Source organism: Giraffa tippelskirchi, chromosome 6 (genome assembly GCF_054371585.1).
Source record: "Giraffa tippelskirchi isolate mGirTip1 chromosome 6, T2T-mGirTip1v1.2.pri, whole genome shotgun sequence".
NCBI classification, from domain to species: Eukaryota; Metazoa; Chordata; class Mammalia; order Artiodactyla; family Giraffidae; genus Giraffa; species Giraffa tippelskirchi.
Window position 1 is genome coordinate 131,391,559 of NC_137280.1, and position 15,950 is coordinate 131,407,508.

At 45.5% G+C, this 15,950-nt stretch overlaps 1 protein-coding gene across 15 annotated transcripts in view; it reads right to left on the bottom strand.

The window, feature by feature from the left end:
* The window catches only part of DPYSL3 (dihydropyrimidinase like 3), a 222,413-nt gene that overhangs the window by 17,795 nt on the left and 188,668 nt on the right, over positions 1 to 15,950 (bottom strand). For all 15 annotated transcript variants that reach the window (XM_081495646.1, XM_081495648.1, XM_081495650.1 and 12 more), the window contains 5 exons: positions 15,742 to 15,926; positions 12,866 to 13,030; positions 10,788 to 10,849; positions 9,632 to 9,712; positions 3,210 to 3,278 (listed from right to left, as the gene is read on the bottom strand). In XM_081495646.1, coding sequence (XP_081351772.1) covers positions 3,210 to 3,278; positions 9,632 to 9,712; positions 10,788 to 10,849; positions 12,866 to 13,030; positions 15,742 to 15,926 — 562 coding nt within the window. The remainder of the gene's footprint in view (positions 1 to 3,209; positions 3,279 to 9,631; positions 9,713 to 10,787; positions 10,850 to 12,865; positions 13,031 to 15,741; positions 15,927 to 15,950) is intronic.

The window sequence follows — 15,950 nt, forward strand, 5'->3', positions numbered from 1 at the left end:
TGCCACTTAGAAGCTGGGTAACCTCAGGAATGTTACACAACCTCCCAAAGGCTCAGTTTCCTCGTCTGTGAAGTGGGGATAATAACAGGAACTGACATACAGAGCTATTGAGAGGACTAAAATAGTTCATCCTTGTAAGGCAATGAGCCCAATCCTGGAACAAGGCAAGTGTTCCCTGAAGGCTGGCTATTTGGCTGTATGGCTGATTACAGCTTCTGACCAGAGGGAGAGAGCCTGTGCTACTACTGAAAATCTGAATTAGTCCAATTCAGCCCAAAGCAGACATGCTGGCATTTTTCCTTGCAATCGGCAACAGTTTCTTTTTGGATAAATATGACACTCTGGTTAGCCATGCACCCCAACACTTTTAAAAATATCAAAATAGCTTGCAGATAGACGCCTAATGTTTTTATAATGCAAACCAGTCACTGCCCTCAGTGGGTGCGGCTTAGCAAACAGACTCTAAGCATTTGGCTGGTCCAACTAGCATTCTCCAGGCTGCTCTCTGTTCCACGTGGCAGGATCAAGATCCTGGAGCCCGGAGCACAAGGGACTGCAGCCACCTTCCTGAAGCACCCAGACATCACAGGAGCTATCTCTGAGCTTTGGCTTCAACTCTCTGAACAGCATTACTCAAGATGCTCTCTAGGTGTGCTTTGAACTCAAGAGGAGCTGCTCCTCGTATGCCTAGGCCTCCTCCTTCGTGCCTATGCTGACCACTCCAGCTCCCCCATGACCACGGCCCCAGCCTTTTTGAACTCATCCGCCCCCCACCCACCCCCGCCACCCCGAGCACTGCAGGCTTTTCAGCACCTTGACAACACGACTATCTTTGGAAGGTTACATCACCCTCCAACTTCACCCACAAGGGCTTCCAGAGTTATGGAGATCTATGGCTGAGAGGCTTTTTACTAAAAAGGAGACAGGAACAGGGAGGAAGGGTGGGATGGGGGGGTTGGAAAAACAAACCAAGGAACAAAAATAGACTTTGCTCAGAAATCCCCTGGCTGCTGCTGTAGGAATCTGTCTTGCCAGCACATCTCCACAGTGACCAGCATTTAAGAAAAGTTGCAGAAACTGCTGATCACCCTGGCCTGCTCACACTGGGTATTTTCCAGTCCTTCAAGCATGATGGCCAGTGGTTTCATCTCTCTTGAGCTCTAGCTTCTTTACATAACAGTAATAGCCAGTACTCAGACCAGGGAAAGGATAACATTTATCTCTATTATATGCAACGAGTGTAACACTGGCTACAAGCAAGTATTCCAGAGAAGGGACCTGGTAGGCAGGAGACAGACTTTTCAGGGACGCTTTGACCAAAGCCTTGATCACAAAATTATAAATTATTTCAACCAGCAACAAAAATAGTATTAAAAACATGGAGTTTCTAGGGTGCTGATAATGTTTTGTTTCTCCAACTGGATGATGGTTGTATAACTACGTGTGTTCAGTTTGGGAAAATCCATTGTACCTTATGATAGGAATACTTTTCTCTATGTGTGCTACATTTTCTTTCTTTAAAAAGATCCTAACAGAGATGAACAATGGGAATATTGTGATTTCTGGTTGCAGTTCCTTCTCCTATCTGTCTTTAAAAAAATTTTTTAATTGGAATAAAATTGCTTTATAATGTGTGGGTTTCTGCTGTACAACGTGAATCAGCTGTAACTATATAATATCCCCTCCTTCTCCCACCCCCACATCCCACCCCTCAAGGTCATCACAGAATGCCAGGCTGGGCTCCCAGTGTTATACACCAACTTCTCACCAGCTATCTGTTTTACACATGATAGTGTACATATGTCGATGCTACTTTTTCCATTTGTCCTACCCTCTCCTTCCTCTGCCATGTCCACAAGTCCGTTCTCTACATTTGCATCTCCATTCCTTCCCTGCAAATAGGTTCATCAATACGATTTTTCTAGAACCCATATATTAATATATGATTAACATATGATATTTATCTTTCTCTTTCTGACTTATTTCACTTTGTATAACAGGCTCTAGATTCATCAACCTCACTAGAACTGACTCAAATTCCTTCTTTTTTATGGCTGAGTAATATTCCATGGTATATATGTACCACAGTTTCTTTATCCATCTCCTACCCATTGAAGGATGCTGGGCTTGGAATGATAGAACAGGAAAGCGTTCACTTCACTGACACAGAGGGCCTGAATTCCCCCCAGGTGCCAGGCTGGTCTCTGAAAGCCAATGTGCTCTCAGGCATACAGGCAGCCAGCTCCCAGCTCTGGGCCTGTGCCAGCCACTGAAGTTGCTGACAGCCCAGACAGGTCCAATCAGCCACTAGTTACCATTCATTCACTCTTCAGCACCTAAGCAGTGATGCTAATCAGCACACATCTTACATGTGAGAAATGTGTACCTGGATATCCTTGTCACCATATACAAATCAACAGATATCATGCCTATGAAAAACCCATTCAGCCCGCTATCAATATGGCTGATATTGTGCAGGACTCAAAATAGAATATGGAATAAAAGAAGAAGTGGAAACGTCTCTGAGCTTCACATTAATCAAGAATGGATTTAAACATTTACCGCTATTTAAATTTAATCCTACTGAGGTACCGTGGAGTGCCCTCTGACTCATATTCTCTTTAGAGAGGTCAGGGGTCAGAAATAAGTATTTTCCTTCCATTCCTTTCTAATTTTCTCAGGGGTCTTGAGTTGGGTCAGTCAGACATGATCTTTGGAAGAAATGTCCCAGTTTCTATCTGGCCTTCACAGAGTCCCAGCACCTTTCAAAGGAGTTTGTTCACACACCTTATGTGTGTGTGCTGAGGGAGGGGGAGCTAGATGCAAACACTACAATATAAAATGGGCAGCAGGACATTTAAAACGGCTAACAAGGTCCTACAGTACAGCACAGGGAACTCTACTCAATGTTACATGGCAGCACGGATTGGGGGGAGTATGGGGAAGAATGGATACATGTATATGTATGGCTGAATCCCTTTGCTGTCCAACTGATACTACCACAATGTTGTTAATCAGCTATACTCCAATATAAAATAAAGTTTTAAAAAATTAAAATAAAATGGGCAGCAGGCCATAAACCAGGCCGCTGTGATAACAGGAGTCTCCCGGAAGATGCTGCTAAAAAAAAAAAGAAACAGAGCCTCCATTGCTCCTACTTCTCTCCTGCCCCCTCCCAACCCTCCCACCCCCAAGCTCCTGAAAATTACCTCCTCTGGTCTGCTCAGTACATGGCCTTCTGGGCCAGTTATCCCCATTTCCAACATCCGAGTTTGCTCCTAGAATGAGAAAAGAAGAGAGAACAATTTTTATATGAGCTCAACTGAGGCTTGAAACAGTATGAAATGGCAAAAAGATAGGACACTGAAAGATGAACTGCCCACATCAGTAGGTGTCCAATATACTACTGGAGATCAGTGGAGAAATAACTCCAGAAAGAATAAAGAGACGGAACCAAAGCAATAACACCACCAAGTTGTGAATGTGACTGGTGATGGAAGTAAAGTCCAATGCTGTAAAGAGCAATATTGCATAGGAACCTGGAATGTTAGGTCCATGAATCAAGGCAAATTGGAAGTGGTCAAACAAGAGATGGCAAGAGTGAACATCGACATTTTAGGAATCAGTGAACTAAAATGGACTGGAATGGGTGAATTTAACTTAGATGACCATTATATCTACTACGGTGGGCAAGAATCCCTGAGAAGAAATAGAGTAGCCATCATGGTCAACAAAAGAGTCTGAAAGGCAGTACCTGGATGCAATCTCAAAAACGACAGAATGATCTCTGTTCGCTTCCAAGGCAAACTATTCAATATCACAGTAATTCAAGTCTATGCCCCGACCAGTAATGCTGAAGAAGCTGAAGTTGAACGGTTCTATGAAGACCTACAAGACCTTCTAGAACTAACACCCAAAAAAGATGGCTTTTTCATTATAGGGGGTTGGAATGCAAAAGTAGGAAGTCAAGAAATGCCTGGAGTAACAGACAAATTTGGCCTTGGAGTACAGAATGAAGCAGGGCAAAGGCTAATAGAGTTCTGCCAAGAGAATGCATTGGTCATAGCAAACACCCTCTTCCAACAACACAAAAGAAGACTGTACACATGGATATCACCAGACAGTCAATACCAAAATCAGATTGATTATATTCTTTGTAGCCAAAGACAGAGAAGCTCTATACAGTCAAAAAAACAAGACTGGAGCTGACTGTGGCTCACATCATGAACTCCTTATTGCCAAATTCAGACTTAAATTGAAGAAAGTAGAGAAAACCACTAGACCATTCAAGTATGACCTAAATCAAATCCCTTATGATTACACAGTAGAAGTGAGAAATAGATTTAAGGGATTAGATCTGATAGACAAAATGCCTGAAGAACTATGGATGGAGGTTCATGACATTGTACAGGAGACAGGGATCAAGACCATCCCCAAGAAAAGAAATGCAAAAAGTCAAAATGGTTGTCTGAGGAGGCCTTACAAGCAGTTGTGAAAAGAAGAGGAGGGAAAGGCAAAGGAGAAAAGGAAAGATATGCCTATTTGAATGCAGAGTTCCAAAGAATAGCAAGGAGAGATAAGAAAGCCTTTCTCAGGGATCAATGCAAAGAAATAGAGGAAAACAATAGAATGGGAAAGACTAGGGATCACTTCAAGAAAATTAGAGATACGAAGGGAACATTTCATGCAAAGATGGGCACAATAAAGGACAGAAATGGTATGGACCTAACAGAAGCAGAAGATATTAAGAAGAGGTGGCAGGAATACACAGAAGAACTATACAAAAAAGATCTTCATGACCCAGATAACCATGATGGTGTGATCACTCACCTAGAACCAGACATCCTGGAATGAGAAGTCAAGTGGGCCTTAGGAAGCATCACTACGAACAAAGCTAGTGGAGGTGATGGAATTACAGTTGAGCTATCTCAAATCCTAAAAGATGATGCTGTTAAAGTGCTGCACTCAATGTGCCAGCATATTTGGAAAACTCAGCAATGGCCACAGAACTGGAAAAGGTCAGTTTTCATTCCAATCCCAAAGAAAGGCAATGCCAAAGAATGCTCAAACTACTGCACAATTACACTTATCTCACAGGGTAGCAAAGTAATGCTCAAAATTCTCCACGCCAGGCTTCAACAGTACGTGAACAGTGAACTTCCAGATGTTCAAGCTGTATTAAGAAAAGGCAGAGGAATCAGAGATGAAATTGCCAACATCTGCTGGATCATCAAAAAAGTAAGAGAGTTCCAGAAAAACATCTATTTCTGCTTTATTGACTATGCCAAAGCCTTTGACTGTGTGGATCACAACAAACTGTGGAAAATTCTGAAAGAGATGGGAATACCAGACCACCTGACCTGCCTCTTGAGAAATCTGTATGCAGGTCAGGAAGCAACAGTTAGAACTGGACATGGAACAACAGACTGGTTCCAAATGAGGAAAGGAATATATCAAGGCTGTATATTGTCACCCTGCTTATTTAACTTATATGCAGAGAACATCATGAGAAATGCTGGGCTGGATGAAGCACAAGCTGGAATCAAGATTGCTGGGAGAAATATCAATAACCTCAGATATGCAGATGACACCACACTTATGGCAGGAAGTGAAGAAGAACTAAAGAGCCTCTTGATGAGAGTGAAAGAGGAGACAGAAAAAGTAGGCTTAAAACACAACATTCAGAAAACCAAGATCATGGCATATGGTCCTATCACTTCATGGCAAATAGATAGGGATATAATGGAAACAGTGACACACTTTATTTTTTGGGGCTCCAAAATCACTGCAGATGGTGACTGCAGCCATGAAATTAAAAGACGCTTGCTCCTTAGAAGAAAAGCTATGACCAACCTAGACAGCATATTAAAAAAGCAGAGACATCACTTTGCCAACAAAGGTCCATCTAGTCAAAGCTGTGGTTTTTCCAGGAGTCATGCATGGATGTGAGAGTTGAACTATAAAGAAAGCTGAGTGTCGAAGAATTGATGCCTTTGAACTGTGGTGTTGGAGAAGACTCTTGAGAGTCCCTTGGACTACAAAGAAATCAAACCAGTCCATCCTAAAGGAAATCAGTCCTGAATATTCATTGGAAGGACTGATGCTGAAGCTGAAACTCTAATACTTTGGCCACCTGATGTAAAGAACTGACTCATTGGAAAAGATCCTGATGCTGGCAAAGATTGAAGACGGGAGGCGAAAGGAATGACAGAGGATGAGATGGTTGGATGGCATCACCGACTCAATGGACATGAGTTTGAGTAAGCTCTGGGAGCTGGTGATGGAGAGGGAAGCCTGCTGTGCTGCAGTCCATGGGGTCGCAAAGAATCGGACACGACTGAGCGACTGAACTGAGGCTTGAAAAAGTGATGCTGGAATAGTCGAATCTAAAGATGGTCCACCCACCATCTGCATCAGAATCTCCTGAGTTGCTTTTGTAAAAGTGCAGATGTCTGCTCTACCCAGGTCTCCCAAATCAGAATATACGAGGTAGAATCTAGGATTCTGCATTTTAACAAGCCCCTCAGACTCTCATGCTTTAAGTGGATGGTTACAATAAGCAGATTCAGCATTTAACCAGACAAAATAATGCTTCTAAATACAGCATTACCTGACTTAGCCTTTTGGTCAAATTCTATTTAACTAAGTTGTGGAGCTCTCTGCCTTCGTGACTGATGGCTAAATTCCTCAGACCTGGCTGGCTTTCTGGAAGAAGCAAGTGGCTAGGTTAATTACAGCTGGCACCAGTTCTCAGCAGCAGAGCTGCAGTTTTGCAGACATTCATGCTCAAGCACTGAGGCCAGTTCCTAGGAACCTCATGCTAGTGATGTGGGAGATGAAGGAAGGAGTTAGCTGAATGAGGCTGTATCTCATCCGGAAACTATGAGATGCTTAGAAAGGAAGGGATTCCTTCTCCCTGGAAAAGAACACTTTTTGTTTTTTTATGTTTTTATTCACTTAAATATTTTATGGAGGTGGAGAAAGGAAGATGCATTTACTATAAGCAGCCATGAGAAGTAAAATGGTCACCACTTCCAGCTCTACAGAATTTGACAAAAGCTCAGAAGCTGACACTGCCAGCAGAGCACCTCCACTTTTCATTCTTCCCATCCCATCAAAGCTTGGACTGAATACAATTTCTTCTTCCCAACTCTGGTGAGTTTTGACTCTGAACTGCTTCGTGAAGCCACACAAGAGATGAGGTGTCCAACGAAGGATCTTCTGTCTCACACAACGCTCTCACGCCTACCTTGTCCAAAAGTGCTAGGACAATGCATGGGATGAAACTGCTCAAGGAATGGTCTCCAAGCACTCCCATCACCAAGTCAATTTTTCCATGGTACACTTGACCAAGTTCTACTAGGACCTCCCCAGTCAGGATCTCTGGAGCTCAGAGAATCCCAGAGATCATTCTTTAAGCTCCACAGTTGACTCTAGTGCACTGTTCACATCGGTATGACCTAGTCCCAAAACCATGGGGTCCCTACAGCCTGACGGTTAAGAATAGCCTATAAAGGCCCATGGATGCCACTTGATGTGGGTGGGGGAGGTGCGGGCTCTTAGAGGTTCCGATCACTGCTATAATTACATCACAGTTTTGGTTGCTCCACGAAGAAAGGGACCCTGTCTTTTTCACCTTCCCTCTCCAAGGCTTGGCACATAGTAGGCATTCAGTAGGTATTTGTTGGATGATTGGCTAAAGACGCTGTTGAAACTTTTGAAAATGTCCCTTATTGGTACCCATAGGAAATATTTTTTCTCACTCTTGAGTCACTTTGCCTAAAGTGCAGCAAGAAGCTCTGAGCACAGCAGCTGCCTCCATTTAAACAAGGTGATAAAATCTTTCAGCTTGAGCTGAATTTAATAAACACACACGAGAAACTCATTCCAATGGGAAAAAAAAAATGCCCTTATTCTTTTCCTGAGGAGAATAGATCTGCCCAAGGTGGGGGAAGGGTGTGGGCAGGGAACACCAGAGCCTATTCTGTGCTCAGAAGCCACAGAGAAAGCTGGAAAGGGGCTGAGAGTTGGAGCCCGTCTGCCTCCACAGAGTCAAGCATGAAGAAGCAGGGAGTCTGGCTGTGAGGGAATCTGGAGGGAGGGTTGGGGCATCTGGCCGCTCCCTTGAAACCTTGGAAGATGAGGAGGAGAGAAGTGACAGCTCCAACACCTCTGGGATGCCTCCCCTGGGAGCAAGGCATTTGGAGTCTCCTTGGAAAGTGACTTCATTATCTGGGTGTGAGGGGGGCGTGGGAGAAGGCTGTCAGGGGCCCGACTAATTAGCCTCGTTGGTCATAAGGGAGTGAAAACTGCACGCTGAGCTCACCTCCTCCCCTGGAGAGACAACACTCAGAGTCTGAAAGCGTGACAGCTGCAGCCTGCACAGCTCGGGTGCTGGTCTCTCCAGAAGCCTGCAGCTGGATGGGTGGAGAGGGCGCCTTCTCTCCATCTCTGGGTAGAGATGCCCACGGATGCACACCCCCTGAGAGGCTAAGACTAAGTTCTCCCAGTTACTAGCTGTGGTCCCTGGGCCAGTGACCTCGCCCTTCAGAGCCTCAGTGTTCTCATCTATAGAAGCAGGGGGAGGCTGGTGCCATCTTGAAAGGGTTGGGTGAAGACCTGGATGGGAATGCGTGAGACCTGGATGGGAATGCGTGAGAGCCCTGACCAGGGCCTGGTACACAGCAGTAAGTGCTGTCCAGTGGGAGCTGTGGCAGAAGCTGAGATGAGGGTGGGTCTCAACATGCTCTCAATGTGCTCCCACACCCCTCCTGACCATGTTCGCCACGTCCTGGACAACCTCTAGAGCTCAAGAGTGCCGGCCTGCCTCTGTGCTGACTCCTTCTAGAGCCTAGTGCCTGGCACAGAGCACTCAGGAACACTCTCAAAAAGAATGAATAAAGTGCTCTTGCTGTTAATGTTATCAAATGGACTGAGAGAGCTGACACTCCTAGCTGGCCGCCTCCTCCCAGCGGAAGCCAACCCTGAACACTTCTGAGATGAACAGAATCCTGGCGAAGACACATCTGCACATCAAGCCCATTAAGCACCCCAGGAGATGGGGAGAGAAGCACTTTCTGCTTCCTTACAAACGATCAGTTTGGGCCTTGGGGCCCTTGCTTTCATCACTCTTTCCTCGGGTTGCTCAATATGATTTCTAGGAAACCAGTGGGACGTCTGATCCCCACAAGACGCGAATTCTTCATTATCTAAGGCCAGAAGTTACGCAGTCCTGGATCAGATTTCCAGCTTCTGAGAAATGCTGTCTTAAGAGTTTTTCTTTAGGACAGAGCGCGTCATGTAGGTCGGACTCACTTTCAAAACAGAATCAGTGATGCTCTCCCACCAAATGGCCCAATGTGAGAACCTCCTCTGCTAGGATGCCTGCCCTGGTTCCCAGAATGCTTTTATAGCATCTTCGATTGATACTTCCTCCCTTGTTTGTCTGTTTGCCCTCATACTTCCTCCTCCTAGACTGTGAGGTCCTTGAGGCCAAATTCTGTTTTTAGCACGGTGCTTAGGAGGGTTTAGAGCTTGAGAGCTCTGGCAACACTGAAGAAATGAGAAAATAAATGGGAGGTAGATGCTCGCCCAAGGAGCCCGTGCACTGCAGGGAGCCGCGCCTCGTTACCTGGGCAATGATGTCCCCGTTCTCAGCATGCACCTGAGCGATGGCCCCCAGCTCTCCCAGACACGTGAAGATCTCATACAGCTGAAACAGAAATGAGGCTTTGTCACCTTCACAGGACACCATGCTTTTAGTAACTGCGTGCACAGGCACATGACTAGAGCAGGAGCTAAAATAAATGGGGTCGGGACCTCCCTGGTGGTCCAGTGGGTAAGCCTCCACACTCCCAGTGAAGAGGACCCGAGTTCCATCCCCGGTCAGGGAACTAGATCCCACGTGCCACAACTAAGACCCAGTGCAGCCAAAATAAATAAATAAAATAGTAAAATAAATGGGATTAACCAAAGGAAATAAGTGACCAGGGCAGAAATACAGACTAAAACATGCATCACCAAAGAGACCAAAGAGGAGAGCTAGTCCAAAGGAACTTTAGGAACTCTAGGAAACTGTCTATGGAAGGAAAACCCATCATATCTCATAGGCAGACAGGGAGAACATCTAACAAAGTGATATTAAACTCCACCACTCTGTCTCCTGCACACACTTTAAATGGAATTATTTCCCACTAAGTTCAGATAGTGCTACAAAATCCTTCTTAACACTCCCTAAAGGCACTGCAGCCAGCCAGAAGCTGACTCAAAAGCTGAAATCTCTATCTCTTAGCCTCTCAGGGCAGACCACTCTTCATCTCCTTGCTGGGAAGTATGAGAATTCATGTTTTGCATTTCTTCTGAGAAGTTGAGGTTTGTCTAAAACAAGCACACTCCATGCATTTCATAGGAAGAAAGTCAAAGGCAAGCTGGTATGATGAGCCCAAAGAGCAAGGCCTTTATCCTGCAAGGCTGAGCACTTATACTTCCCCTGAACTCCCGAGAGGCGTAGAATTTGTTGGGTAGATGGAGATTTAGACAGACCCTTCCTCTTGTCCTTTTGAGAAAGTTGCTCCCAGTGGAAATTCTAGCTCCCAGTCTGCCTTGCCCCTGGCACCCTGCCTGCTACCTTACTGAAAACGTAGCATGGACAGTGAGGACTTCAAGAAGCTGTCTTGCCCAGCATTCTCCCACACGAACCACAGTGACTCACGTGCCAATAGCCAAGGTCACCGGCCACCACAGGAAACCCATCCAGAGACCCCAAATCACACACAGTGGGTTGTTACCTCCGTGTTGGACACTTGATACCAATCCTTGTAGGCCATGTAAACCATGAAGGAGTTCACTCCTGCAAGAGAGGAGGGGAGGGGAGACAGGAGGAGGACAGTGTGGTCATCTCGTTGCATCCTGTGCTTCCCGCCCTGAGTGCACCACAGGCTCCCATCCAGTGCAAAGTGGACACATCCCATTCTCCAAGAGCATTTCTCCATGTCCTCCTCTACTCTGAAACACTGACAATTCCTGTGACGTCAGAGCAGTCTGGTCTCTTCTTCTGCACCTCTTTTCTGCCTCCCCCTACACTGTTCCCAGCCCAGAGGGTCAACAAGCCTGAACACTGCTCAGGGCAGCATAGTGTTGAGAATCACTGCAGCACACCAGTTGTGTACACACACTAGGAGTGACACCACGTTCTAACCTCTTGAGCTTCGGTTTCCTCATCTGTAAAATGGAAAAATAATTTCTATTATTATGAAGTACCATCCTGCTTCATAAGGTGGTTGGAAGCTTTAAATGAGACAACACATGCAGAGCTCTTAGCACTGGCATACGGTTGACCTCCTGGGATCAGCTGATTTTGCTCTTTGTGAATGTCAGCTCTCCATCACGCCTGAGCAGGGTGTTGGGTCTGAGACAGAACTGAAACCTAGGGCCGGTCCCCAGGGAACTAACAGAGCTAATGTGCAGAAATCAAGGTTCAACCTGGGCTTAAATACCTAAGGCATCAGGGTTAAAAGGAAAGAGCCATTTAATTTCTCCCTCCAAATACACTATTCATAGATTATTTTACAGAAATAGGTAAGACTGGGGAACAGAGAGTCATTCTGAGGAAAGGAGAGTCATTTTGGTCTCCAACCATGAGGGTCACTTCAGCCCACAGTGCTCCAGGCCAAAAGCAGACTGTAATCTGAGAACTTCCCCACCCAGAGGAGTGCAACTCAGGGCAGTTTTCCCAACACAACCCTTCTCACAATCTCACAAGCCTCGGTAGTATTAAATCCATTCACTTTTCTACCCTAGTTGAAATGCACGGTGTGGAAGGAGACACAAGAGTGGGAAGAGGTTAGCCTCATCCTCTGAATCAGCTAGGACTGGGCAGAGTTTGAGGGTGGGAGGGGGGAGTGGATGGAGAGCTCCTTCCCTGAGAGATCATTCCTTCCTCTCACCCCAGCACACTGCCTTCCACTGCACTCCTGGCCTTTGCATCCAGACTGCTCACTGATAACTGTATTCTAAAATTAGCATTTTTTTATATTAGTATTAGTATCAGTATCATAGTACGAGGACATAACATTAAGATATATTATAATTAGTCTTATACCATTACTGTTACAACAATCTTCTGCATCTTGTGGCATTTATCCTATCACTCTGCATGGGTCTGCCTCCTTCTGCCCTGGCTATTCAGCAGAGGCCATTCCTCCTCCTCCTGCAGGTCCTCCAGCCCCGCTTAGGATGCCCAGTACATTGCATGTCTGTGTGCATGTACAGGGGCTGGTGCATGTGTGAAACAGCTGACCAGCAGAACACAGAAGGCAGCAGAACACAGAAGGGGCTAAAAAGACAATGGGAGCGCCTACATCATGTACTCACGGAGAGGACATGAACACACATTTACACACACACACACACACACACACATGATTTAAGCTTCTATGAACACATCTTTGTTCCCAGAAATGTCTTAGCCTTTTCTGAGGATGCTATTGTTGTATAAGAGTAACGTTTGGATATTCGGACTAAAAATGATAGACGTTAAAAATTTCTCAGTTTCTAAGTGCATATGTACAAGCTGTGACCTCTCCTGATCTCAGTTTCTCTATCTGTACAATGGGCAGTATTGCATGAGGATACAGAGAATAGACTTTGGAGAGATCTACTGCTTACTAGCTCTATGATCCTGGGCTACTTATTCTGAACCCCAGGTTCTCCATCTGTAAAGATAATAAGTAGGATGGCATAAAGTGCCTGGTTCAGAGGTACCACTGCATCCAGCATTCATGCCCAAGGTTCCCTGCAACCTAGTGAGTGGAGAGCATGAGAAAGACAGACAAGGGGGAAGGGAGGAAGGTGTGTCCACACTCACCTTTGTCCTTGATGAGGCCCTGCACCTCCTGCTTGACGCTGTCGTTCCAGTGGGTGATGTCCACATGTAAGGAGTAGTCGCAGCAGCTCTTGCCATCGGCCCACTCCCGCCACTTCTCATAAGCCTCCGTCAGGCTGGACTCAGGCTCGGGCACCACGTGGTCAACTGGACAAGAGAGGCCCCACGTGGGCAACTCACCAACACAACCTTTGGTCCCCTCTGTACAGGTCTGTCCTGTTTGCTTAGCTACAACAGCACAGTCTCTATCTCTTGAGCTTAGGGTTAACCTCAGAAAGGGGTCCTGGGTGGTTTCAATGGTGGTTGCTGATGATTCAACCATTACTTAGCTATGTGATCCTGGGCAAATGACTAGCTTCTCTAAACTTTGGTTTTCTCATCCCTCAATGTGTGGTGAGGGATGGGAGTACCACTGCCTTCCCTCTAAGTTTGTGAAGAGATTAAATGGGAAAAAGCAAGGAAAGGGTTCACATGATGCCTGGCACATAGTAAGTATGTGATAAATGTTAGCTATCAATTGATGAGCTCCTACTATGTGCCATCATTACCAGTAACTGTGGGACTTACTGCTGGTGATCAAAGTTGGACTCCTTCCTTCTAAGGACAGAAGGAGGAGCTTTAAAGTTATGTCAGGTCACAAGACAGTGACATTTTCACGCCTACTGCTGTAGGAAAGAGCTGGTGCCAGGTAAGTGAACCTGATGCTTAGCCCACAGATCTTATTTCCATACAAACTTCTCATCAAGGATACGGTTTCTGGGACTTCCCTGGTGGTCCAGTGGGTTAAGAATCCACCTCTCAATGCAGGGGACACAGGTTTGATCCTTGGTTGGGGAACTAAGATCCCACATGCCATAGAGCAACTAAGCCTGCACATTGCAACCAGTGAGCCCGCACGCCACCAGTAGAGTCTGAGTGCTGCAAGGCAGGTCCCATGTGCCTAACTAAGCTAAATAAACAAATAAATAAAAAGAATACAGTTTCTCTGAGGCCCAAACCTACTCTTGCAGTACCTGCCATAGTGGACAATATTTTTAAAAAGAATAAAAAAGAAAAAATATTCTTTTTTTATTCTTACTGGTGTAAATGTTGGTAAGGGTAAGACAAATGCTACACTTTAATTGCTCCCCATGTCAGTTGAAGAGAAAGTGTGAACTGGTACAACTTTCCTAAGAACAATTTCGAAATGTGTTTCAAAAACCTTGATGTTTTCGATACCTTATAAGAATTATCCTTCAGGAAATAAACATGCTTGAACACAAAATCTGGGTCCTCAGGATATTTGCCATTATTTACATATTTATGCAAGTGAAAAGCTAGAAGCAAAGTTTTACAATAGGGAAGTTTAGTTAAATACATAAATCATGATACCTTCATAAAATGGATGTCATAAATCCATTAAAATTCGGTAGAATAAAAAAAAAAATGAATGGAAAGACATCCATGACATATTAACTAGTGAACAGAAGGCTAACACAGTATGTTTATTACAATCCTATTTTTGTTAAACAGAAAAACTAATATAGCCAAACTGACAGTGAAGTGAGATTTTATGTGTGTTTTTTTTTTTTTTTCCATACCTAGGGTGTTTAATTATCTAGAAAGGACACAGACACTTCTGTGATTCTCACATGCTTTCCTCTCTTTTCATGTGGAGCTCTGACTCTCCTCTTGCTCCCTGCCTAATGCAGAAGCCCAAGCCTAATGCATATGTCTAGGACTCAGAACAGGTCCAGCTCCCTGGCCAGATGGCAGAAAGCCAGGCCAAGATCACTCATTTCCTCAGCCTTCTAGCACAGGCAGCCCAAGTGCACTTATCTGAAAGCAGAGGCCTGGAGCTGTGTTATTGTGTCTGGACCGGCACCAGAGCCTTTGTAGGCAGGCAGCTGCTGAGAACTCAGCTGGCTTATTCTCTCTGGCTGGACAAAGGCTTCAGGCTCCCAGAAATGCACCTTTTATGGCCCTGATGCCATTTTCCTGGGTTTCCACACCCCTAGCTGAAGCTGAACCCTACTACTGCTCGCGTAGAAAGGAAGCAAAAGACAGTGAGTAAGTCTACGACTCAGGCTATTCTGATTTCTTGGGTGGATGTACATTTCTTGGGCAGTAACAGTGCTCTCGCTGACCAAGCTGGGGGCCAGGGCTGGGCTGGGGGCCAGTTCACTGGAACTTCTTTAGGACAGGAAGGAATGCCCTGGAATGCTATCTCTTCAGTAATCCAATGGCATGCAACTTCCTAGGTTTCTTTGGAATTGCAAAAGTCACCAGAAAAACAAAATAAGGGAGACAACTCCCCAGCTTGCCCAATCTTAAAGCTATGACTTGGTCACAATACAGCACAGACCAAATAACACTAACCACCACTGAAGCCTCCTAAGTTCCCAAGAACCGCCAGTCTCACTGTCATTCTCTCTGGGATACTTCTCAGCCGTGTTTGCACTGCTCTGCGCACACCCTCTGCCCCTACTGCCTCACATCCAAGCTGGAAGTTCTGAGATCACCTTTTGCCCAAGGTCCACAGCTTTTCAAGTCCACTTTCCCCAGGGTCTGGCCCAGAGATGCTAAGTGCTGATTCCCCATCCATGGTATATTCAGCCCCTGCTCTAAGGCAGACAGAGAGTACACTGCTTTCAAGGTCATGAGCCTCCTGCGTCTCCTTATGTGGTTACAGCAGCTGCCAGTGTCCTCTCTATAACCAGCTTTTCTCAGGTCCTATCAGGCAGAAAGTCTATTCGCTGAATTGAGGAGAAGTATATGAGTTACCATCAGAGAGCACTACAGTTAACACGTTAGTTAAACTCTCACTTCTTAGGACCCCTGGCATGCTTTCCACGAGTGTGTAAATTTGTGGGACTTACTGATCATGGTGGTGCCCCCCGCTAAGGCAGCCTTGGTCCCTTGGAAGAAGTCATCCACCGTGGTCATCCCCTTGTACGGCATCTGGAAGTGAGTGTGGACATCGATGCCTCCAGGGATCACCATCTTCCCATTGGCCTCGATGGTCTTCACTCCTCCAGGGACGATCAGATTGTCTCCAATTTGCCTGGTGAGACAGGGAAACAACCAG